The sequence below is a fragment of the Babylonia areolata genome, chromosome 14 (assembly GCF_041734735.1).
Source record: "Babylonia areolata isolate BAREFJ2019XMU chromosome 14, ASM4173473v1, whole genome shotgun sequence".
Taxonomy (NCBI): Eukaryota; Metazoa; Mollusca; class Gastropoda; order Neogastropoda; family Buccinidae; genus Babylonia; species Babylonia areolata.
Genome location: NC_134889.1, coordinates 35,048,094 through 35,073,588, shown reverse-complemented (window position 1 = coordinate 35,073,588; position 25,495 = coordinate 35,048,094). Strand labels below are relative to the sequence as shown.

At 40.7% G+C, this 25,495-nt stretch overlaps 1 protein-coding gene across 3 annotated transcripts in view; it reads left to right on the top strand.

Annotated features, from left to right (window-relative positions):
• The window catches only part of LOC143290017 (formin-binding protein 1-like), a 61,563-nt gene continuing 36,068 nt past the window's right edge, over positions 1 to 25,495 (top strand). For 2 of the 3 annotated variants that reach the window (XM_076599341.1, XM_076599340.1), the window contains exons 1-10: positions 1 to 138; positions 2,304 to 2,419; positions 8,850 to 8,900; positions 15,033 to 15,180; positions 18,716 to 18,778; positions 19,253 to 19,357; positions 19,624 to 19,752; positions 20,287 to 20,433; positions 22,620 to 22,829; positions 25,103 to 25,117. In XM_076599341.1, coding sequence (XP_076455456.1) covers positions 115 to 138; positions 2,304 to 2,419; positions 8,850 to 8,900; positions 15,033 to 15,180; positions 18,716 to 18,778; positions 19,253 to 19,357; positions 19,624 to 19,752; positions 20,287 to 20,433; positions 22,620 to 22,829; positions 25,103 to 25,117 — 1,008 coding nt within the window. In that variant the 5' untranslated portion in view covers positions 1 to 114. The remainder of the gene's footprint in view (positions 139 to 2,303; positions 2,420 to 8,849; positions 8,901 to 15,032; positions 15,181 to 18,715; positions 18,779 to 19,252; positions 19,358 to 19,623; positions 19,753 to 20,286; positions 20,434 to 22,619; positions 22,830 to 25,102; positions 25,118 to 25,495) is intronic. The other variant, XM_076599342.1, reaches the window with a different exon arrangement.

The window sequence follows — 25,495 nt, the reverse complement described above, 5'->3', positions numbered from 1 at the left end:
TCTGTCCGCCATTTTAGATAGATGATCATTTTGGGGAAGAAGGGAAGGGGCTTGTCTGGAAGAACCAGGATTGATCAGTGATCGTTCTTTCGTGTTTTTGATGCTAATGCAGCCATGAGTTGGGGACTGGAACTCTGGGTTAGTAATCATTGACTGACAAAATTAATGAGACCATTGTGATACGTTTGGGTTTTTTTTCGATCTTTGCAATTCATAGCAGACGTCTCTGTCCTTTGGGTTTGTTATTGACAGGAATGCAGCAAATATGCTCATAAGAAAGTCTGGTAGCAGTAGCTCAAACAAGAAACAGCCATCAGTCACAGTGTTCACTATTTCTGTCAATGTTCCTTTTTGCTTAGATTTGGAGCAGTCTGCAAGTAATGGTGCATTCATTTTGAGACAGTAATTTTTATTTGTAAATAAATATTAGACCGTCGCAGCAGATCATGCAGATCTTCACAGTGACACCGACAGTACTTTCCAGCAGAAGAGCTAGACCATTCGCTTTTAGTCACGGCAGGGTTAATCTGTTCATTGTAATGACCATTGAAATAAATGGTTTGACGTTTTACAAGCAAATGCCTGTTTTGACTATGTTTAAGATACAAACTGTAATATCACTCCAACTCCAACTTGTTCCAGACTTGAAAATGTGATGGAACTTACCTATCCCTATTTTGTAAGACTTACTGGAAAAACTAAAAGAAGAAACAGTTGATGCATATCTAGATTTTTATAGAAATACTGAAAGTATAGACTACAGAAGATTCTGAGCTGTTATTGTGAAACGAAAATTTATGCACCACAACAAAGTCCTGCTTCTGCACTTTTCCTTGTTATATTAAAAAAAATCCCACACCCAGTTTTTGTACATTTTGAGTTTTCGTTCAGTTCTCTCTCTCTCTCTCTCTCTCTCTCTCTCTCTCTCTCTCTCTCTCTCACACACACACACACACACACACACACACACACACACACATACAGTCACACACATAAACACAAACACACACACACACACACACACACACACACTGTGTGACACACACAAGAGTTTGGTTTGATATGATACTAGTAACTGTTGTAGCTTGCAGACAATGTTATGTTTGGACAGTTTTAGGCAATATAAGGTACAACCATTTACTTCTGATATCAAGCTGAAACCAGTCTATTGCAAGATTTTACCAAACTGTGATCCATAGCATACTTGGTAATAACTAAATTATTTTAATAAGTATTAAGAAAGTAAGTTCAGGTTTTGTATTTGCCAGGCTTTCAGAAACTTACATGCATCAAATGAACATGGACACACACACATGCACACACACACTTGCATACATGCGCATGTGTATACACACACAGGTCTAGAATCTGAGGAAAATCATGGCCTTCTATCTAAAGAGTCTGGGGAAAATTTGGTCATTTCAGAGGATCAAGTGTATGAGAGAAAAGGCAGTTTTGAATTTAAGACATATATATATATATATATCATTTGTCTAAAGATGTAAAAAGAGGTTGAAACTGAGAGGTTTCACACACTTGCACACAAAGTGCCAAAGGCACACTCAGGATGTTTGCACACACACACACACACACACACACACACACACACACACACACACACAGAGGTTTCACACACTTGTACACAAAGTGCCAAAGGCACACTCAGAATGTTTGCACGCACAGACGCAGACACACACACACACACACACACACACACATGTACACAGTAAAATGACTGGTCATGGGTACGTGAAAGGAAATACATTGTAACAATATTCTGATGAAATATTTTAAGAAAAATGAAAATAAAAATCACCCACATTAAGTGATGAACATGTGATGAATTATGTATGGCAGTGTGTATGACATTTTTAACACAGTGAGCATGTACCTCTAAGCGACACTGAATAGACACATAAATGCATGCACATGCTCCTGAAGACACATTGACAAACACGCATTTGTTTTGGTTTTGTTTGTATGACAGATCAGTGATAATCATGTCTGATGGCTTTACCTTAATGGTCTTTTTTTATTTTTTTATTTTTTTGTTTTTTTCCTACATATAATTACACTTTATGTGTTAAAACAATTTAGTGCTTTCTAAAGTTTCTTCAATTCTTGTGTTTTGAGTAGTTTAGTAGTAGTTAAGTCCAGTCTCAGGATTTGGTTTGAGGTCTGTATGTCTTTTAACATTGCCAGCACTTACAGATTAAATCATAGCAACACAAGTTACTGATAATGTGATCTTTTTTTCTTAGCACATTCTGAAGGATTCAGTGTTTTTTGTTCTTGTTTTTCAGGACCAGTATGAGAATGTGGGGGGGCACACGCAGAAGGGGATTGACTTCTGTGAGAAGTTCACCAATTTCCTGAGGGAGCGCTCTGCTGTGGAACAGGAGTATGCCAAGAGTCTGAAGTGAGTGAATGAATGCTTAAATTAGATATTTTAAAAAAAGAGAAAAGATCTATCAACTTGTCCCCAGGACAACTGAAAATAATCTGGGAAATTCTAATCCTGTTACTGATATCTTAAATTTTACAAGAACCACTGTGCAGGTCACATTGAATTTAACATTTCTGTAATGTTTTGTTTGAAAAAAAACTTCAAAAAATTACTAAAAAAAAAAAAAATCAAAAAAATCTGGTACTGCACTTAAGCAGGCATTGTGAAAAATGGCTGTATCTATCTATGTACATGTGTATATATTTTCCATGGTTGATTAAGTTATACTTTTATGCTGTGTTTTATCTTGGTGTCAGTTTATAATAGAAATCAAACTTTGTGCATCAAAGTGACTGCAGTTTTTAACCAGCAAATGGAAACAAGATGGCAAATGAATCACTGCAGGATTCTTGCATTCTGTTCATCCTGTGCTGAGAAGAGGAGAAAACTGCTACTGTTGTTGTGAATATCAGACTGTGTATGCATAATGTCTGTTTTGAACATCAGACTGTGTATGACTAACATTTCATTGGTCTAAAGAGGTTCTGATGTCAGGATATGAAATGTTAACATAAAACTGCTACTGTTCTTTCGAGAGATGATAACTTCTCAAAAACTGAAAAAGTGAAGCTTTGCCTTGGTTCATCTTTCTTCTCTATGGAGACTTGATAAGACTAAGTTCATCTTTCTTCTCCTTGGAGCCTTGATTTGTCTTGGTTCATCTTTCTTCTCTCTGGTAACTTGATTTGCCCTGGTTCATCTTTCTTCTCTCTGGTAATTTGATTTGCCCTGGTTCACCTTTCTTCTCTCTGGTAACTTGATTTGCCCTGGTTCACTTTTCTTCTCTCTGGTAACTTGATTTGCCCTGGTTCACCTTTCTTCTGTCTGGTAACTTGATTTGCCCTGGTTCACCTTTCTTCTCTCTGGTAACTTGATTTGCCCTGCTTCATCTTTCTTCTCTCTGGTAACTTGATTTGCCCTGGTTCATCTTTCTTCTCTCTGGTAACTTGATTTGTCCTGGCTTCACCTTTCTTCTCTCTGGTAACTTGATTTTTGTTCACTTTTTTTTTTTTATTCTTCCTTGTTCACCTCTTTCTTCTCTCTGGTATTATTTGCTTGGTTCATTTTTTCTGTTTGATTTTCTTGGTTATCTCGTTCTTCGCTCTGGTAACTTGATTTGCCCTGGTTCCTTTCGTCTCTCTGGTAACTTGATTTGCTTGGTTCATCTTTTTTCTGTCTGGTAACTTGATTTGCCCTGGTTCATCTTTTTTCTGTCTGGTAACTTGATTTGCCGTGGTTCATCTTTTTTCCCTCTGGTAACTTGATTTGCCCTGGTTCACCTTTCTTCTCTCTGGTAACTTGATTTGCCCTGGTTCATCTTCATTCTCTCTGGAGACTTGATTTGTCTTAGTTCATCTCTCATCTCTTTGGTCTTGGAGAGAGGATTTGTCTTGGTTCACCTTCTCTCAGGAGACTTGATTTGCCCTGGTTCATCTGTCTTCACTTTTGACACTTGATAAGACTTAGTAACTTAAATTCGTCATAAAAACAAGAACAGATTATTATAAGTTATATTGCTAATGCTGTATTAGATAGACTTGTTATGTCTTGGTATATACTAATATAGTTCCTCTCTCATCTCTTTGGAGACTTGAATTTCCCTTGTGCAGACTTGATTTGTCCTAGTACATCTTTCTTCTCTTTCAAGACTTGATTTTGATTAGTCTTCTTACATTAAATCTTTCAGCTCTTTGGAGGATTGATTAGACTTCATGCATCTTTCTTCTCTTGGTTGACTTGATTTTGTCTGCTTTTTTTGTTTTTTTGTTTTGTTTTTGTCTTTCCATCTGCACTGTCCATTTTTGAGAGTGCTTGAGGTGAAGCCTTTTGTTCTTCTTTATAGGTCTTCATATGCTTAATTTTATTTCTTATTTTTTTATGATTTTGTATTTTTGATACATATTTCAGTTTTTATTTCAATATTTGACTCTTTGTTGTTGTTTTTTATTTGTTTGTTTTGTTTTGTTAGATATCCAACCTGCCAAAAATACCATACTCGTAAATTTGCAGTAGGGAGACACAAGCCAGTGTTATGCGTATGCATCATCATTACTGCTGTTATGTTGCCATCAGAACTGACAGAGGGTTTTTTGTTGTTGGTTTTTGTTTGTTTGTTTTTTTGTTTGTTACCTAATCAGTTAATATCTGACTTTTAGATTTGCAGCTGTTTATGAATATCTTGACAAACTGCATGGCATCATTTCTTGTTTATGAAACTAGGAGTAGGATCGTGTGTGACACTCCTTTCAGTAGTTGAGTGTTTACTTCCATGATAAGTGGTTGAAAAGGAAGTGCTTGATGTTGAGACCATCCTCTTAATTGTTGCACTTTGTACAGTTGTTTCATTCACCTAACTGTACTGCTTTCTGTTGAAGGTGTTATACCACATAAGCTCACTATCTCAAATCGGATGATGATAATAATAAACATTTTAAAAATGTAGATCAGAAAAGGAAAGAAAAATGTGTGTTGTTGAATATGAAAACGAAATGCAGTGCCAACACTTGCATTTGTTGCAGCCTTCTGAGCATTCTTTTCACTCTTGTGGTTGTACATGAAATAAAGAGATTGCAGTGTTTAGGTTTGGTTCAGCACACATTCATTGATTAATGGTCATTTGATCTGTTCACCACAAAATCAGTGTGTCATTTTCAATATGAATTGAAATGGTCAGGAAATATAGATCTCCCTTTCTTCCACTCCCTTTGGCAATCCTCCACTCCTCTTCTCCTGTCATTTTCACTTGTAAAGTTGTATGTCGTCTTTCACACTATTTTGTATACATATATACATGTACACATGTGAAACAGTTTTAACTAAGAGTGAGTGTGTATGTGTGTGTTTGTGTTGTTGTTGCTGTTCACTTGTTGTTGACTGCTTCAGAGGAAATGTTTCCTGTTGATGCATTGCTGCAGAGGAAATGTTTCCTGTTGATGCATTGCTGCAGAGGAAATGTTTCCTGTTGATGCATGTATACATAATTATTTCACTCAGAGAGAGAGAGAGAGAGAGGCTTACAGAACTTTGCACATGCCCCCATTCCTAATATTCCATCCTCCTGCCTTCACCCATGAATGAATAGTGCCCTAGCAGTAGCGGTGATGCATCCAGTGACCCACCTCGAAAGTGAGAGAATCTGAGCGTACTGGTTTGAATCCGATACTCACCAGTATTTTCTCCTCTCCACAAGACTGTGAGTGGTGGTCTGGATGCTAGTCATTCGGATGAGATGAAAAACCAAGGTGTCTGTCTGTAGCATGCACTTAGTGCATACATATAAAAGAACCCACAGCAACAAAAAGGTTGTCTTTGACAGAAATCTGTAGAAAATTCCACTTTGATACAGGATAAACAAATAAACCTATTGGCAGAAAAAAAAGTAAAAAAGGGCAATGCTGCACTGCACCCTTCGGAGAGCAGCCCAAATGTCATACAGAGAAATCTGTTTTGCAATAATACAATAGATGACAATACAATACAATGCAATACAGTACAATGCAATGCAATACAACATAATTACAATACTATGCAATGCAATGAAAGTCGCAACAAACGCATCACAATACAACACAATGTACACACCGTCACAGGATATGAAATGCACAGCCTGTTCTGAGAACTTTACAGGCAGATGTCAGGAAATGGATATTGTGATAAAAATGGACTTGGGAGATACTTGTTGTACTGTGGATATCCATCCATATGGTAGACCATTGTCAGAGTATGCATGTGTTTCCTGTGATTTGGAAGCCAGCAAGGATGATTTTCTAAGTTGAGATGGGGGGTAGATTTGCTGAGATTTTCCACTTCTTGGTTAAGCATCCGTGTGTGTCTAAGTGACAGTAATTGTGTGTGTGTGTGTGTGTGTGTGTGTGTGTGCGCGAGTACATGCTCTTGGGCCGGATATACAGGCTTTCTTATCTTTTTTTAAGCAAGCATTTGAGTGCACATGCACGCACACACACAGATTTTGAGGCTGTGTTCCACTGCAGACTTAACAACACAGAAGTGATAGGACATGATGGTTTTGTCATTGTGCATATTTTGAGGTGGTTTACAATATATACATTCATCTACTTGGTGTCAAACTGTAATTTGTAAATGAACAACAGTAACTTCCTTATTTTATTTATTTATTTTTATTTTTGTTTTTTCAGTTTGAAACTGCAGTTGCAATTATTTTGCAGGCGATAAAGAGAAACCTAAAAAAAAGTCTTTTGTCTGACCGACTTGCTGAAAAATCAGTCAAGTGACTGACTGGTTGCCACATCGTTGGGTTATTTCAAATTTGTACGAGTCAGTGACCGATGACTGACTCCAAACCTAAACCCTGAAGTGTGTGTGATCACCCTGTGTTGTTAGTGTTTGAGTGTGTGTGTGTGTGTGTGTGTGTGTGTGTGTGTGTGTAAACTTAGAAGCAACTCCGCTATTTCAGAAAGAAATGTATTTGTCGAAACTCTGACTTGCTGTTCTAATTCATTAAGTGGCATAAAATGTTAAGCTTTTTTCAGCTTTTGTGTCTGTGTCCGTCTGTCTCTCTCTTCCTTCCTCCCCCCCCCCCCCCCCCCTTTCACTCCCCCCTCCTCCCCAACACCGCTTTTCTCTCTCATTTCTGATTTTATTCCTGTTTCAACATTTTAACAAGTTCCTTTTTTTTTTCTTTTTTCTTTTAAATTTTTCTGTAGAGTATGACTAGAATGAATTTTTGTCACACTGTGGTCTAACTGAACTTTAACAATCGAAGGAAACTGGAAAGCAGTGAGAGTTTAACAGTAGAACTAGAAGGAAAGTAGCGAGCACTCAATAATTTTAGTGTTAAGGAATGTATTTCAAAGCAGGATGCGTCCTCTGTGTGTGTGTGTGTGTGTGTGTGTGTGTGTGTACATCACAGTGAAGTAGTCAACTTCCTTCCCGACAGACAGAATTGTGCCAGTCATCATGGGTCATGTTGTCCAGACTGGTACAGAAGACTAACTGGACTGAACAAGACATGTCCTTATGCCTTGTGGGGATGTTTGATTTAGATTTCATTTGATTATTCATCAGTGCCTTTTTCTCCACATTTGATTGATTCAAAGTGAATTTTTACACTGCCAGTTCATCATTTTATATCAGAATTAGCCTGATGGAAAGAAAATCTTATTTTCAGTCATTAGGTCATTTAATTAAACGCATTGATGCAACATTTCATTATTACTTCCTTCATTTTACTTTCCAAAAAACAAGAACAAAAAACACAAGAGGCAAAGCCTTCAAGACTCACTTGTGCTTTGTGCTTTATCCAGTAAAGGAATCATAAAGAGAAAAAAAAAGTGATTAAAAAAGTGTTTTGTATTAGATATGAAATAAAATAAACTTGAGAGAAAAAAAGATAAGAAAAAGAAAGGCATGTGAGCGGGATTGAATGATGTATGTTCAGTTCCGAAGCAAGCTGACTAATCCTCTCTGCTGCGGTGCATCTGACGTTTTCTTCTTCATGTGAGAAATAAACGTCATATCTTTGTTATTCTTTTATTTCAGCGGTAAAGGAGATGTTGCCATCTCAACACATGGTAGATCTCTAGATCTGCACGAACCAGTCTATGGCTGGGAGAACGATCGATTCAGTTTTTCGTTTCATTCCATTTAATTCAGAGTCCTCTTTAGAATATTTGTATGCAGTAAACACATCAATGGTGTTGTTAGTATCACTGTATGTGTTCTGTCCAGAATTTGTATTTCTTTCCTTTTAATATTGAACAAGAAAAATGAGGTCATATACTATAGTCTTCCCACCAAACACTTCCAGCAACTCAGTCTGTCAGTGGGATGTGGTTTTTAGAATTTTTGGATTGCGGAACGAATCTCAGCAAAATAGACAATTGATGATTTTGTGAGACTTCCAAAATATTATTGGTATGACTGAAGATTTTTTTTCATCCTGTATTTAACTTTAAGCCAAATTTGGTACTGGTAGACAAAGTATTTCCAGAGAAAACGGCAATGAAAGTTTACCACGGACACACACACATAGACACACACACACACACAACCGAACGCCAGGTAATAATATACTCACTTTGTTTACACAAGTGAGTTCAAAATGAACAAAAACACAGAAGAGAGCAGGGAGATATTAGAACTTTATAATTGAAAGTTAATTTGCAATTTCATCGGTCACAGTATTTCTGTCAGTTCTCAATAAGTTGGAGTGGCGTGCATTATACTGTAACAGTGTAAGTGTGATATTGTATTTGTTATGTTAAAATAACGATGCAGTGGTGTGTGCTTGTGATATCATATTTCATAAGTAGATTTATTATGTGTTGAACTTGAAGTTATGACAGAATGCTGTATGTTTCAGGAGGCTGGTGAGAAGCTTCCAGCCCAAGAAAAAAGAAGAAGATGAGTATCAGTAAGTACTACAAGTCTGCATGCTTCATTGCTTGCATACAAATCATGAGAGAGTGTGCATGTGCATTTGCATGCATGCGTATGTGTGTGCGTCCACATACATGTATGTGTATGCATGGACATGTGTAAATGCACACATGTGTCTGCATGCTTGTGTGTACATCTGTGTGCATGCATTTTTGTGTAAGTACATGATGCATGTGTGTATGTGTGTAAGACTGTGTGTATGTGCATACATGTACATACACCCTACGTTTGATTCAGTTGTGTTTGTTTTACGCATTTTATGCTAGTACTAGTAGAAGTCCTGGCCAGTTTTTCCCTCCATTCTCTGGGCAGTTGGCTGATTTGCAGTCTTGTCTTTTCTGTCATCTTTGTTTTTCTGTCTTTCCTCTCCCCCCTCCCTCCTGCCCCCTTTCTTTGTGTTCCCTCCCCCTCCCTCTCAGCCCCTCCAGCAGGTCTCCTTCATATTCTCCTCTGCTTTTTCTGCTCTAACTGGATGATGACTAATTGTTTACAAACTCTGAATTATTTTATTTTGTTTTTTTTTGGTATTTTTAGTTGATGAGTTTTGTGTACATGTAAAGTGGTTTGAGCTGTTATTTGAGAAGAAAGCGCTGAATAAGTATTTATTTTTATTATGATTATTATTGATATTATTACTATTAATAGTATTATTATTGTCACAATGACAGAGATACCATGTCACAATAGACCTTATTGATGACAGTACTTTGCGTCCATGTCATTGACCCATAGTTTTTGGAGATGGCCCTTGCCTTTGTTACCATGGAGACTGCCTTTGCTTTTGTTAGCAGGGGAGCCTGATGGGCAGTTTTTATCTTACTGCTGAGCACATGAAAGATGCAATTAGTGCACGACAATGAGAGAGAGTGCTCTGTTCTTGCACCAACATGTAGTGCTGTCCATCTGTTGAAAGCGCGCCAACATCAAAGCACGGTACTGCCTGTTCATCAGTGTTGGGAACAGTTAAAGAAGCTTTTGTTTGTGGGAACAAAGGGGAGGCCATTCTTAGGTTTATGGACTAGGATTCACCGTTGTGTTCGCTGGAAGTTGATTGTGGTGTTTCAAGACCTCTCTTCAGTGTGAGTGGACCACACTGAATTTTGTTGACTAAACAGCAAACCACAGACTGCCATTGCCAAAGGCAACAGATTTTGAAAGTGTTGTTGTTTTTTATTTTTAAATATTTTTTTTAACTGATTTTTTTTTTAACTGATTTTTTTTATGCATCCCGCATCAATGATTTTGAAGGTTGACTTTAATTAACTGATCTCTGGAGAAGGAAAGAATGAGGAGGTTGTTTATCTTGCCATCAGATCTAGATTGGCAGTATGATTGGTTCGACTTAGGGAAATATGTTTATTACAACCTATACAGGTTCAGGGTTTGTGATATTGTTTATACAGAGGTGGACATTTAACAGTGAAGAAACTGTTTGAGTTAAAACTGAAGTAGTTTTTTCAGTGTCTGTTGTTGGCTGGAACGTTTTGAGGCTGATGAACTGAAAATGCAGCTGGAAGATGGCAGAAATATGCTAGAATTTAGTAGAAAGGAGTTTGATGAAGTACTTTTTTTGCATGCTTCATTGCATGTAGTGTGTGCACATGTCCATATGGTACAGTTGAATGAGTGTGTATGTGTATACACTGTGTGTGTGTATGTGTGTGCGTGCAAAAGAGAGAGAAACTGACTCAGAAGAATCTGAGAAGGGAAAGACTATAGGGAGTGCTGTGCATGTGATGTAGATCAATAGATGTGGAGCCAGACTGGCCTATAGCTATTTCAGTTCTGTGTTTTGGCCCCTTACAGTCTGCTGTCTGGGGTCACACAGTTGCTATCTTTCCATCTGATCCAACAAACAGTTATACTAACTTATAGTCTCAAGGCAGTGGCATTGATGATTCTTTTCTTTAAAAAAAAGAAGAAGAAAGAATGATAAGGTTTTCACTATGCCAGACAAAATATGCATGCACCCATGTGCATATGCGTGCATGCTCAGAGACACAGATGCACATGCAGACGCACACACACACAGATGCACATGCAGATGCGCACACACACGTGCACACACACACACACACACACACAGAGCAAACTCTTTACACATGCAAATACACAGAATTCATGATGAAATTTGCCAAATTTAGTTCCACATTGCTGATCAAATCTTCAGACATTGTATGTTGATACAAAGTGCATTGCCCAGACTGGGCAGCCTGTTTTCTCAGTTGGTGGCCTTACAGCTGCTCACTCTGAACAGTTCTCCTTGGAACACCAGTGAATGAACACACAGAATAGACAGCCATGGTGTCCTTTGCTAATCTTATTTTAATCCTAATTCCCATGCCGTATAGAAAAAAAGAAGAAAAAACAACACAGCATGCCTATCCAGGCCAGTGGAGAGTGTATCCTTGGAATGTTCCCAGGACTGTGGCAGCATGTACTAATTCCTCCAGTGCACAGGACTGGCTATGGGCCTCTCTCCCATGTAGTCCCAGACTTGTTGATGAAGTGGATCATAGGTGTGGGTGTGTGGGGGGGGGTTGGAGGGTGGGAGTGTCATGTCAAGTGGCGTGCAGTGACTTGTCAACATGGCTGTGGGAGGGCTGGAGGGGACAGCACTCTCACAGCTAGCCCATTGCCTTTTCCCCCCCACACCCCACTCCCACCTCCCGTCCTTCCCTTGTGTGTGTTATTTGCTGACTGTGCCTGTCCCTGCTTGGTGTCAGGCCACTCACACTGCTGCTGATGGTGTGAACAGTGAAGGAGGCATGTTTGGAGGGCAGAGCTTTTTGCTGCAGCACTTGACTGTGAGGGGAGGGGGAAGGGGTTTTCCACACATGTATGTATGGGGATAGGATGTAGGAGAGGTTCTTGTCTGTCTGTCTTGTGATCCGCATGACTCAGAGTGACTCTCAGGCTGAGGCTCCTTCAAAGGTTATGACAAGATGACCCAAAAGGGTCTGTAGTTTGTGTGTGTGTGTGTGTGAATGTGCGTGTAGTGATCAGTATTGCAGATGAACATGAGTAAATGTTAAATGTGGTCATAATCAGCTTTCCCCTTCCTCCAGCCTCATGTGAATGTACATCCATGGATCTGGATTCTAGAGTGACAGTGAGCTGTGCTGAATAACACACACACACACACACACACACACACACACACACACACACACACACACTATGCCTGCATACTACACACACTCTCTCTCTGTGTGTCTCTTGCTCTCTCTCTCCCCACCCGCTTCTCTCTTTTTCTCTCATCAGTCTGTGTTACACTGCACTATAATCAGTTATAGGTGCAGTATTGTGTAATGTCAGAATTACATTTATTTACAGTATGTCACTATGTACAGTGTAATTTTCTTTCACCCATTGCTAATGTAAATGTTGCAATAATGAGTATAGGAAATGTAAAGTGCAACCCCACCCCACCCCAACACACTGGCAGCACTCCATTCTCCCCTATCCTTCCCCCACCCCTTCATCCCTCCTTTCCCTCTGCAGCCCTCTTTCTCTTGGTTTCTGTTTCTGTTGCTCATGTTAGTTATTTGTCCCTTGCTGTTTTGGTTAGTAATTAATACTTTTTTCTGTCCCCCCCACCCCCCGCCACCCCCCAGCCCCATCTGTCTGTCTGTCATATACTGTCATACCATTCATAGACCTGCTCCATGATTTAATTGGATCTGACTGCATCTCTCAGTGTGTCGGTGTGTGACTTATCTGTGTGTGTGTGTGTGTGTGTGTGTTGTAAATTATAGTAAGTGTTTAAGTCTAAAATGTGCTTTTGGTAGTTGGCTGATGGATTCTAGCTTAGTTGTACTAGTTGCAGCAGTCATATCATTATCATTTTTTTTCTTCAGTTTCATGTTTATCATTTTATTGATTAACTTTTTTTTTTAAATATATAATTTATACATATCAAGAATATCTTGAAGAAACATGGGGTTGAGGGTGTGGGGATATGGTTAGGGGGTTTTGGAAAGCTGAACAGAAATCACTGCTTCAGAGCTGACAAAAAGTGACAAGCATGGGAATGTGGCATTCCCATCTTGATGAAATCCCCTATGGATGGATTGGATATATTTATACATTATATCTTCCCTCTGCAGGAGAAATACAGTCCATCATGTAGTGTTGGTGAGGGGTCCTGGGGGCACATTATATCAGGGAGGATGAAGGGTGGGCGGGCAGAGACTAATCAGCACGTGTGGCCTGCAGGGGATTGTGTTGATGGCCTGGCAGGTCGTCCATCAAGCGCTGCTCTGGCTGAACAGTCAGGCTTCCAGCAGTGAACAGCTACACTTCCAACAGGCTTTAGGGGGGTGTGGCCCAGGGAGTATGGGGGGAGCCAGAGAGCACAGTGGATGGAAGCCTGACCAGTGAATGTTGCTTGTTGATTGTTTTGGTGTCAGTGTTGATCTGTTCTGTTCTGTCTGTTGCCCAGTGTCACGTTTATGTGTTCTGGTTCTGTTGAGAATTGTGTTAGGCTGTCATTTCCGTGAAGTTGTAATGAAATTAAAGGGAAGGGGAAGGAAAAGAATTAAAGGGGAGTTCATGGAATAGATTGATGAGAGGGAAGGTGAATGAATAGATTGAATAATTACTTCAAGCATTTGCATATATATAGCTGTGCGCATGCATATGTTACATATAATGGTTAACACACACGCAGACACACGCTCTCTCTGCCATAGGTCTGTCTGTCTGTCTACTCTCTCTCTCTTTCTCTCTGTGTGTGTGTGTGTGTGTGTGTGTGTGTGTGTGTGTCTAATTTTCTTCTGTGGCCAGTGTTTGAATATGTTGCATGGTGCATTGATAGATGAATGAACAGAGTTATTATGTGTTGGGTGGCCTGTTGGTTGTTAACGTTTTCCTTCAAAGAAGGAACTTTGTTTCATTTCATTTCATTGTTTGATTTCACCATTTCATTTGTTTATTATAATGGTTTGTTATATAATGAAAGTATGTTGATGCGTACACCCATGTCATAAGGACCTCATGGCCAATGCCATTAAAAGTGTCAGTGTCAAAAGAGTCTCTCTCTTCCCCCTCCCTCCCACCTCTTCCTCTTTCGCTCTTCTCTCTCTGTGGAAAAGCCCATCAGTTACTGTACAGTGGAGTGGTCAACTAGCTGGGTTTAGCATGTCACGATGTCAGCCTTCGGGGCAGAGAGACAGACAGGGAGAGGTGTGACGCACATTACACGTGTATGTTGTGTATGAGACCGACCAATGCAGTGTGGTCTTAACTGCTCTCTCTCTCCCTCTCCCTCCCCCCCCCACCCCCACCCCAAGATGGATTGGAAGAATACTGAATAGGCTATCATCATGCAATGCCTAAAATCTTAATCCTTGAATAACAAACGTTTTGAGTTCTGAGTTCTCTCTCTGTGTCTCTGTCTCTGTCTGTCTGTCTGTCTGTCTCTTTCTCACTCTCTCTCTCTCTCTCACTCTCTCTCTTCCCTCCTCCTCCTCCTCCTTCTCCCTCTCCATCTTGAACAGGAAAGTGGTGACTCCTGTATAATGGGTGTTTTTGGGATTGCAGAGTGAAGGACTAAACTAACTGGCTGTATAACAAACTTTGGTTTGGAGGTGCAGTGTGTGTGTGTGTGTGTGTGTGTGTGTGTGTGAAATTATTTCTGGCTGCCTGCCTCTGTTTTCTCTGTCTGTCTCTTTCTGTCTGCCTGCCTGCCTACCTGTCTGTCTCTCAGTCTCTGAAATGCGCGCGCGCACACACACACACACACACACACACACACACACACACACACTTCGCACATTCACACACACACACACACACACACACACACACACACACACACACACACACACACTTGCATGAACACAAGTAGACATAGACATGATAGAGACAAGGATTTAAGGTGGTTTTTTTAGATAATAGTATACACAACTCAGTAGAGATAAACATGTGCAACTACCCACCCAGAGATGCATGTACACACACACACACACACACACACACACACACACACACACACACACACACTGTCACATTTCTAATTCATCTTCTCACATAAAAAGAAAGAATTAGAAAAAAAGAAAAACAGAGAGAAATATATCACCTGTGTGTGTGTGTGTGTGTGCAGATTTACGTGGGCGCGGGGTTTTGTGGACATGGTGAAGGAGATCCACGACCTTGCCGGGCAGCATGAGGTCATCGCTGAGAACCTGCAGGGCACCGTGTCTCGAGACCTCCACAACCTGGTGTCGGAACTCAAACAGGAACGCAAAAAGGTAGAAAAACAAAAACAAAAACACACTCCCCCAACCACAGTCTGGTGTCGGAACTCAAAACAGGAAGGCAAAAAGGTACCCCTCTACCCTCCCCCCTCACTCCCCCAACCACAACCAAGTGTCTCAGCTCAAACAGGAATGCAGAATGTACACCCCCCCCACCCCCCTCTTCCCCCACTTTCCCAACCACAACCTGGTGTCTGAACTCAAACAGGAACACAAGAAGGTACCCCTCCCCCCCTTCCCACACACACACTGCCCCAACCACAACCTGGTGTCTCAACTCAAACAGGAACGCAAGAAGGTACCCCTCTCCCCTTCCCACACACACACTGCCCCAACCACAACCTGGTGTCTCAACTCAAACAGGAACGCAAGAAGGTAAACCACCTCCACTGCCCCAACCACACCCACAGTCTCTGAACTCAAACAGGAAAGAAAAAAGATACCATACCCGCTAAACACACCCACACGCACACACACACACCTTTGTTTCTGAATTCAGACAGGAACAAAATTGAGAAAGAAGTAACCCCCCCCCCCACCCCCACATACCCTCCCCCCTTCCATCACTCCCCCAACCACAACATGGTGTCTCGACTTGAACAGGAATGCAAAAAGTTAACACCATACCACCACACCCTTATTTCTGAACTCAAACAGGAACACAAAAAGCGAACACCTCACCACACCCTTATTTCTGAACTCAAACAGGAACACAAAAAGCTAACACCTCACCACACCTTGGTTCTTAATGCAGACAGGTAACACCCCACCACACCTTGGTTCTTTAACTGAAACAGGAATTCAGACAGGTGACACCCCACCACACCTTGGTTCTTTAACTGAAACAGGAATGCAGACAGGTGACACCCCACCACACCTTGGTTCTTTAACTGAAACAGGAATGCAGACAGGTGACACCCCACCACACCTTGGTTCTTAATGCAGACAGGTAACACCCCACCACACCTTGGTTCTTTAACTGAAACAGGAATTCAGACAGGTGACACCCCACCACACCTTGGTTCTTAATGCAGACAGGTAACACCTCACCACACCTTGGTTCTTAATGCAGACAGGTAACACCCCACCACACCTTGGTTCTTTAACTGAAACAGGAATTCAGACAGGTAACACCCCACCACACCTTGGTTCTTTAACTGAAACAGGAATTCAGACAGGTGACACCCCACCACACCTTGGTTCTTTAACTGAAACAGGAATTCAGACAGGTGACACCCCACCACACCTTGGTTCTTAATGCAGACAGGTAACACCCCACCACACCTTGGTTAACTGAAACAGGAATTCAGACAGGTGACACCCCACCACACCTTGGTTCTTAATGCAGACAGGTAACACCCCACCACACCTTGGTTCTTTAACTGAAACAGGAATTCAGACAGGTAACACCCCACCACACCTTGGTTCTTTAACTGAAACAGGAATGCAGACAGGTAACACCCCACCACACCTTGGTTCTTTAACTGAAACAGGAATTCAGACAGGTAACACCCCACCACACCTTGGTTCTTTAACTGAAACAGGAATGCAGACAGGTGACATCCCACCACACCTTGGTTCTTTAACTGAAACAGGAATTCAGACAGGTAACACCCCACCACACCTTGGTTCTTTAACTGAAACAGGAATGCAGACAGGTAACACCCCACCACACCTTGGTTCTTTAACTGAAACAGGAATTCAGACAGGTGACACCCCACCACACCTTGGTTCTTTAACTGAAACAGGAATTCAGACAGGTGACACCCCACCACACCTTGGTTCTTTAACTGAAACAGGAATTCAGACAGGTGACACCCCACCACACCTTGGTTCTTTAACTGAAACAGGAATTCAGACAGGTGACATCCCACCACACCTTGGTTCTTTAACTGAAACAGGAATTCAGACAGGTGACACCCCACCACACCTTGGTTCTTTAACTGAAACAGGAATGCAGACAGGTGACACCTCACCACACCTTGGTTCTTTAACTGAAACAGGAATGCAGACAGGTAACACCTCACCACACCGTGGTTCTTTAACAGAAACAGGAATGCAGACAGGTAACACTCCACCACACCTTGGTTCTTTAACAGAAACAGGAATGCAGACAGGTAACACCCCACCACAGACAGGTAACACCTCACCACACCGTGGTTCTTTAACAGAAACAGGAATGCAGACAGGTGACACCTCACCGCACCTTGGTTCTTTAACTGAAACAGGAATTCAGACAGGTAACACTCTACCACACCTTGGTTCTTTAACTGAAACAGGAATGCAGACAGGTGACACCCCACCACACCTTGGTTCTTTAACTGAAACAGGAATTCAGACAGGTGACACCCCACCACAGACAGGTAACACCCCACCACACCTTGGTTCTTTAACTGAAACAGGAATTCAGACAGGTGACACCCCACCACACCGTGGTTCTTTAACTGAAACAGGAATTCAGACAGGTAACACCCCACCACACCGTGGTTCTTTAACAGAAACAGGAATGCAGACAGGTAACACCTCACCACACCGTGGTTCTTTAACTGAAACAGGAATTCAGACAGGTGACACCCCACCACACCTTGGTTCTTTAACAGAAACAGGAATGCAGACAGGTAACACTCCACCACACCTTGGTTCTTTAACTGAAACAGGAATGCAGACAGGTAACACTCCACCACACCGTGGTTCTTTAACTGAAACGGGAATGCAAAAAGGTAACGCCCCACCACACCGTGGTTCTTTAACAGAAACAGGAATGCAGACAGGTAACACTCCACCACACCGTGGTTCTTTAACTGAAACGGGAATGCAAAAAGGTAACGCCCCACCAAAAAGGTAACACCCGGCACACCAAGACCTCCACTGCTGCCTGTCTTGTGCTGTCTTAGTGAACTTCTCCCAAATATAGCCTGTTCTCCTTGTTTTATTTTGATCTTATTCATATTGTCATTTTGATATGGGAATAACTTCTTGTTTCTGACATCTGGATTTTTAGAGCTTTCTGGGCCACTGAATGCATGTTTTTTGCTTGTTTAGCCAAAGCCTGTAGGAAAAGATTCTGATCACATGAGATCTGTGATTCAGGATTTGTCCAGGACATCCTAGAAGAGCACTTGGCTCCCCAAGTAGAAAGCTGTGACATAATTACGTTGATCATGTGTGTTGTGAGACCTTGGAAGAGCCAGGAAAGTGGATTGAAAAGAAAGCTGTGACATAATTACGTTGATCATGCATGTTGTAAGACCTTGGAAGAGCCAGGAAAGTGGATTGAAAAGAAAGCTGTGACATAATTACGTTGATCATGCATGTTGTAAGACCTTGGAAGAGCCAGGAAAGTGGATTGAAAAGAAAGCTGTGACATAATTACGTTGATCATGCATGTTGTAAGACCTTGGAAGAGCCAGGAAAGTGGATTGAAAAGAAAGCTGTCCTTTGGTCATGTTTAACAGTATGCGTTTGAGTGGGATTGCTGTGGCAGTTAATGTGTGACACTGTGTATGTGTGTGTGTGTGTGTGTGTGTAGCATTTACAGGAGGGGGCGAAGCTACAGGAACAGTTGAGACAAAACGCCCAGGCCTTGGAGAGGGTGAGTGGACCCTACAAGCCCATTGGCGGTGTCAAAGAAAAAAGAGTGTGTGTGTGTGTGTATGTGTGTGTGTGACTCAAATATTTATTTCAACAAGGACTCAGTTATTTATTCAGAAAGGCCTTAGCCCCATTCGACACATCAGTCATACACATGCATACATATCTTGTCTGAACATACGTAAAAGATTACCATCAACCAGTACGATTATAGATGCTTTTATCCATATAGTTATTATGTCAGTGCTTTTAGATACGCAAAAGATTTATAAATGTAAATCGCTAAATTCTTTAATACACTATGTGTGTGTATGTGAGAGAGAGAGAGAGAGAGAGGCACCAGTTAAACCAGGTGTCCAGAATGCATTGTTTGGGAAGGGGGAACCGTGGACCCAGTGGACACTTCACTGTCAGATTTACTGTCAGGTTTTGTTCTCCGTGACATACAGCTGTAGGAGATTCGTTATGCTTGCAGTCGAAGAAACAGTATGAAAAGGCCTTCAAAGATTCAGAGAAGGCCATGGACAACTACAGAAAGGCAGACGCCGACATCAATCTGTCCAGAGCAGAGGTGGAAAAGGTTGGTGAAAGTGTTTGTGCGTGTGTGTGTACCTGTGTGTGTACCTGTATGTGAGCACCTGACGGAAATATGGATGATACTGCAAAACAAATTTCTTTTTCTCATGGCATATGACCATCAAGGCAGCGCATGTTGCTTTTGAAAAGACATGGTTTTCTAAAAATATCCCCTTTCTTTTATAGAAAAAATGTATTTTGTAACTCATTCTTCATTTGTTTAAAGAATAGATTTGATGTATTATTGTGTGTGTGTGTGTGTGATTTTAGAACCGGATAGTGATGACACAGAAAGCCCAGTCGTGTGAGGAGTGTAAAAACGAATACGCCAGTGTCCTTCAACAGTTCAACACCAGTCAGCAGGAACATTTCTACACCCTCATGCCTCAAGTCTTTCAGGTATGTGTGTGTTTCGGGGGGGGGGGGGGGTTGGGGGGGCTGTATATGCGTGTCTTTGTGTGTGGAGTGGTTTGTCAGTATTTAGTGGTGTGTGTATGTAGTGGTCTGTGTGCAGAAGTTCTTCAGTGTGTGTGTGTGTGTGTGTGTGTGTGAATATTTTTTGCATACAGTGGTTTGTCAGCATGCGTGTGTCTGTGCAGCGGTTTGTGAGTGAGCACATGTGCGCGAGTGTGTGTGTATGTGTGTGTGTCTGTGTGCAGTGTTTTGTCAGTGTGTGTGTGTGTGTGTGTGTGTGTGAGAGAGAGCAGTGGTTTGTCAGTGTGTGTGTGTATGTGTGTGCGTACTCACAAACTGTACTTGGTGCACGTCAGGTGGGTGGATGGATCAGGCAATCTGTTTACCTGGACTGTGTGTGTGTGTGTGCACGTGCATGTGTGTGCGCGTCCGCGTGTGTGTGCGCGTGCGTGTGTGCATATGTGTGTATGCGTGCGCGCGTGTGTGTATTCTTGTGTGTGTGTGTGTGTGTGTGTGCAGCAAATCCAAGACATGGAAGAACGGAGGATACACAAGATCCAGGAGTGCATCCAGCAGTGTTCAGAGATCGAGAAGAATGTGATACCCATCATCAACACCTGCATAGAGGGCATGGCCAAGGCCTCGGCCAGTATCAACAGTGCGCAGGTAAGTTGGACATCTTCACTCAGGGGAAGTAGCGTGGTACGTGATTCAGGTGCATGTTTTTGTGTCGCGAGGTTGTCGAGGGTATTGATGCACTGGTCACGGTTCTGTGCATCTGCAGGAGTATACTTGCAGGCACGTGAGTGCACACATGCGTGCACACGCATGCACGCACACATGCACACACGCAGTACTGCTAGTTTTCTCATCCAGCTGTGAGTGTATTCTTAAGTGTTTGATTGGAACACAAACGCATACAGCTCTCTCTCTCTCTCTCTCTCTCTATATATATATATAGATATATATACAAACAGATATAGACATAGATGTTTCTGTATACACATGCGATACATGCACAGGAACCAGGGCCATATGGATTTATGTTCGCACACGCATGCACACACATTAAGATAGGGCGAGACAGAGACACACAGAATCTGATCTGGTACTTATACAGGCACAGAGAGAAGGGGGAGGAAGTAAGTTGTCTTTCCTTGTTAGAATTGGCATCAGTGCAGCTGAACAACATGCTGTGAAACCTTGGACAGTGTTTAACTGTAAGATGACAGTGATTTATTGTAAGCAGGAAGAAATGAAAAAAATAACAAATTAACCAGGCAGAATGACCTGCAGTCTATTTATTTATGTATTTATCTTTTTTCGTTATAGCCCAGTCCACCTGCGACCCGTTAAATGCCTTCTTTTTTCAGTCATTTGCCTGTAGTGCATCTTTTACGTTTATGATCTTTTAATACATTTCTGAATCTGATTACTTTATTTGTTAATTTCATGTCATTGTTTTATGCAAACATAGGACAGGCTCTCATAATGTGTTTTTTTTAAATCATTGATTTATACAAACGTAGGATAGGCTCTCATGTTTTTTTAATGTCATTATTTTATACAGACCTAGGAAAGTCTCTCATGTTTTTTTAAATCATTATTTTATACAGACCTAGGATAGTCTCTCATGTTTTTTTAAATCATTATTTTATACAAACCTAGGATAGACTCTCATGTTTTTTTAAATCATTATTTTATACAAACCTAGGATAGTCTCTCATGTTTTTTTAATGTCATTATTTTATACAAACCTAGGAAAGTCTCTCATGTTTTTTTAAAATCATCATTTTATACAAACGTAGGATAGGCTCTCATGTTTTTTTAATGTCATTATTTTATACAAACCTAGGAAAGTCTCTCATGTTTTTTTAATGTCATTATTTTATACAAACCTAGGAAAGTCTCTCATGTTTTTTTAATGTCATTATTTTATACAAACCTAGGATAGTCTCTCATGTTTTTTTAATGTCATTATTTTATACAAACCTAGGAAAGTCTCTCATGTTTTTTTAAATCATTATTTTATACAAACCTAGGAAAGTCTCTCATGTTTTTTTAAATCATTATTTTATACAAACCTAGGAAAGTCTCTCATGTTTTTTTAATGTCATTATTTTATACAAACCTAGGAAAGTCTCTCATGTTTTTTTAATGTCATTATTTTATACAAACCTAGGATAGTCTCTCATGTTTTTTTAATGTCATTATTTTATACAAACCTAGGATAGTCTCTCATGTTTTTTTAATGTCATTATTTTATACAGACCTAGGATAGTCTCTCATGTTTTTTTAATGTCATTATTTTATACAAACCTAGGAAAGTCTCTCATGTTTTTTTAAAATCATTATTTTATACAAACCTAGGATAAGCTCTCATGTTTTTTTAAATCATTATTTTATGCAAACCTAGGATAAGCTCTTATGTTTTTTTAAATCATTATTTTATACAAACCTAGGATAAGCTCTCATGTTTTTTTAAATCATTATTTTATGCAAACCTAGGATAAGCTCTTATGTTTTTTAAAATCGTTACTTTATACAAACCTAGGATAAGCTCTTATGTTTTTTTAAATCGTTATTTTATACAAACCTAGGATAAGCTCTCAAGACCTGACCATCGATTTGCGTTTATCCAAAGATCAGGCATCTGTTCTTTTTATCTTTCTTTTTCAACAGTTGTGGTGTAGCATATATGGATCATTCCACACACTTTGTCACCTCCTTGAGACAACCAGTCACAGGCACTTTGTCACCTCCTTGAGACAACCAGTCACAGGCACTTTGTCCCCTCCTTGAGACAACCAGTCACAGGCAAACGGCTGAAGTGGCTGTGTGTTGTGTTGCAGGACTCCAGACTGGTGATAGACAGGTACAAGTCTGGCTTCACGATACCTCAGGACATTGCCTTTGAGGACCTGAGCGTGACCGGGGGCAACATCGAGAACCACAACAACACCTCCAAGAGCCAGTCTCTGCCCAACACAGTCAAAGCCGCCACTGTCACGGGCAAGGCCAAAAAGCGAGGCGGCATCTTCGGCCTCTTCGGGTCCTCCAAGGTAAGCGGGGATCATGCCGAGGTTCTTTTCCTTTGGAGTCGGCAGTTTGTTGTGTGTATACAGAGATGCCAACTGAATTTTGTCATGCTCGATCGCACTTTGTTCTGACGTTATGCCAACGTCAAAATTGTTCCAACGAGTTCATTTTCAACTACATAGCATGGTCACATGCTTTCTTGTCGTAACATTACCCAAACACTCATTAGCTATCGATCATGAGGCCAGGGCAGTCACTGCTAACCTTGGTCTCGCGTGATGATGCTCAGCTATTCGTGTGCGTGTTTACATCAAAACAGCATTGAGTGGACCAATCAGCTTAATCGTAGCAGTTACACTGTGCTGCAGGTAGGCCCAAGTGTTTATATGCCTTGTAGATAAAATGTACATTTGCTGATGTGGCTCGGAGTCGGAGTGTTCCTACCCAATTTGAAATGTTCCTGCCAGATTTCCTGATTGTTCCTGCAAACACTTCACAGGGGTTGGCATCTCTGTATATAGCTTGGCTGCATTGACTGTTTGGCTGTGGAGGGAAGGGATGAGAATGAGGCAAATGTATGAATGGATTAATATAATGGTGGTATTCATCAGTGTTTGATACATTGTAAGCAACGTTTATCACGCCACGTGTTGTACCATCGATGTACGAGTGGAGGTGGGGAAATAGCATGAGTAGAAGAGAAGTGTGTTATTCCAGTGTGCATGATACATGTAAACAACATTTATCATACCATATATCATACCACCAGTGTTCGAACAGAGACGTAGAAACAGCATATCAAGTGGATATGATATTTGTAAGCAACATTTATCACACCAGATGTCATACCATCAGTGTATGAATTGAGGTAGAGAAATAGCATATACAGGTGTATATGATACCTGTATGCAGCATTTATCACACTATATGTCATACCATCAATGTACAGAGATGGAGATACGGTATGTACTGGAATCAACATTTGTTACACCATATATCATACCATCAACATATGAATAGAGATGGAGAAAGAGTGTATTCAGGTATATATGATACCTGTAAGCAACATTTATCACACCATATATCATACCATCAACATACAAAAAGAAATGGAGAAAAATCACATTCAGGTATATATGATACCTGTATGCAATAGATATCACACCATATGTCATAACATCAGTGTACAAATAGAGGTGTAGAAATAGCATATATATATATATATATATATATATATATATACAGGTGTAAATGATACCTGTAACCAACAGTTCACACCATACGGCATAACATTAATATACAATTAGAAGAGGAGAAAAAGCATTGCAACAGTTATCACACCACATGTCATACCTTCAGTGTACAAATAGAGGCGTAGAAATAGCATACATACGGGTGTATATGACACCTGAAGGCAGCATTTATCACACCATACTTCATACCATCAGTGTACGAATAGAGGAGGAGAAGAAAGAGGAGAAGGTGTTTCGTACCATCGGTAGCTGCCAGGACAGACCCCCTGCATGTGGTCCGCATTTTGTGAGCTGTCTGACAATGATCGTGTCCTCTGTGTTGTGTGTGTATGTGTGTGTGTGGCGACACCATGTTTGTGTTCCTTTCTTTCCCTGTGGTCCTTGCTGTTGACGCGTGTTGTGTGAGGCGTGCGTCTGTGCGGACCCACACTTGCATGCCTGTGTGGCTGCTGTGCGTACGTCTTCTTGTTGTCCGTGTCTTTCTATGCTTTCTGTGTCATTGAGTTACTTCGTCACTGGTTTGTTGCCTGTTAGTTAACCTGTGCATTGATTTACTTGTGATTTGTTTTTTTTTACCTGTGATTAGTTAACCTGTGATTCATTTACTTGTCATTCATTTGCCTGAGTGTACCACACCTGGTGTCCTGTAACTGTCTTGGGTTTCTTTCATCTATCCGTTGTTTCATCTTTATATGTCACTCATTTCATCTTTTGCCATGTGGATGATTTTTTTTTTGATTTTTTTTTAGATAATTATTTTATCAGTGTTAGTATTACTTTCATTGATGAATTACGATGGGTTTTTTTATTATTTCATTTGTCAGTGTTAGGAATAATTTCATTGGTGAATTGTGACGAGGAATAAGTGTTTCCAAAGTATATAACTAATTTCTTTTTCTTTTCTTTTAAATTTATTATTTATTTATTTTTGATAGTTAAGATGTGTTTGGTTACCGTTTGTGTTGAACACAGAGTGGCTTCAGTCTGATGTTTTCTATTTTTGTGTCCTTTTCTTTTTCTTTTTCTTTTTTTTTTGACTTAAGATCATAGGACTTCTGGTATGTACAACTGTGGGCATGTGCCTGTAGTGGTTTTGTTAGTCACTGTTTGGTTCTTGTGAAAGGAGTCCTGCCCCCTTCTCCCTTTCACCTTTGGCTTCAGTATCAGTGTGCTGATACCTGTTGATGTGGTGTCTGCATGGACATGCCCCCCCGCCCCCTCCCCCCTCACCTCCCCCAACCTCCCCACTCCCTGCCCTGCTTGCTGATAGCACTGTGGTGGTGTAGTCAGGTGTGATTTCTGCCGTGGATTGTGGTAGATTTCTTTTTCTACCACCTTTCACTTTGGTTTTCTTTTTCAATCTTTTTTGTTTTGCTTTTGTTGTTTTCATTCGTCTTTTTTTTTCTTTTTTTTTTTTTTTTTATTTCTTTTGATTT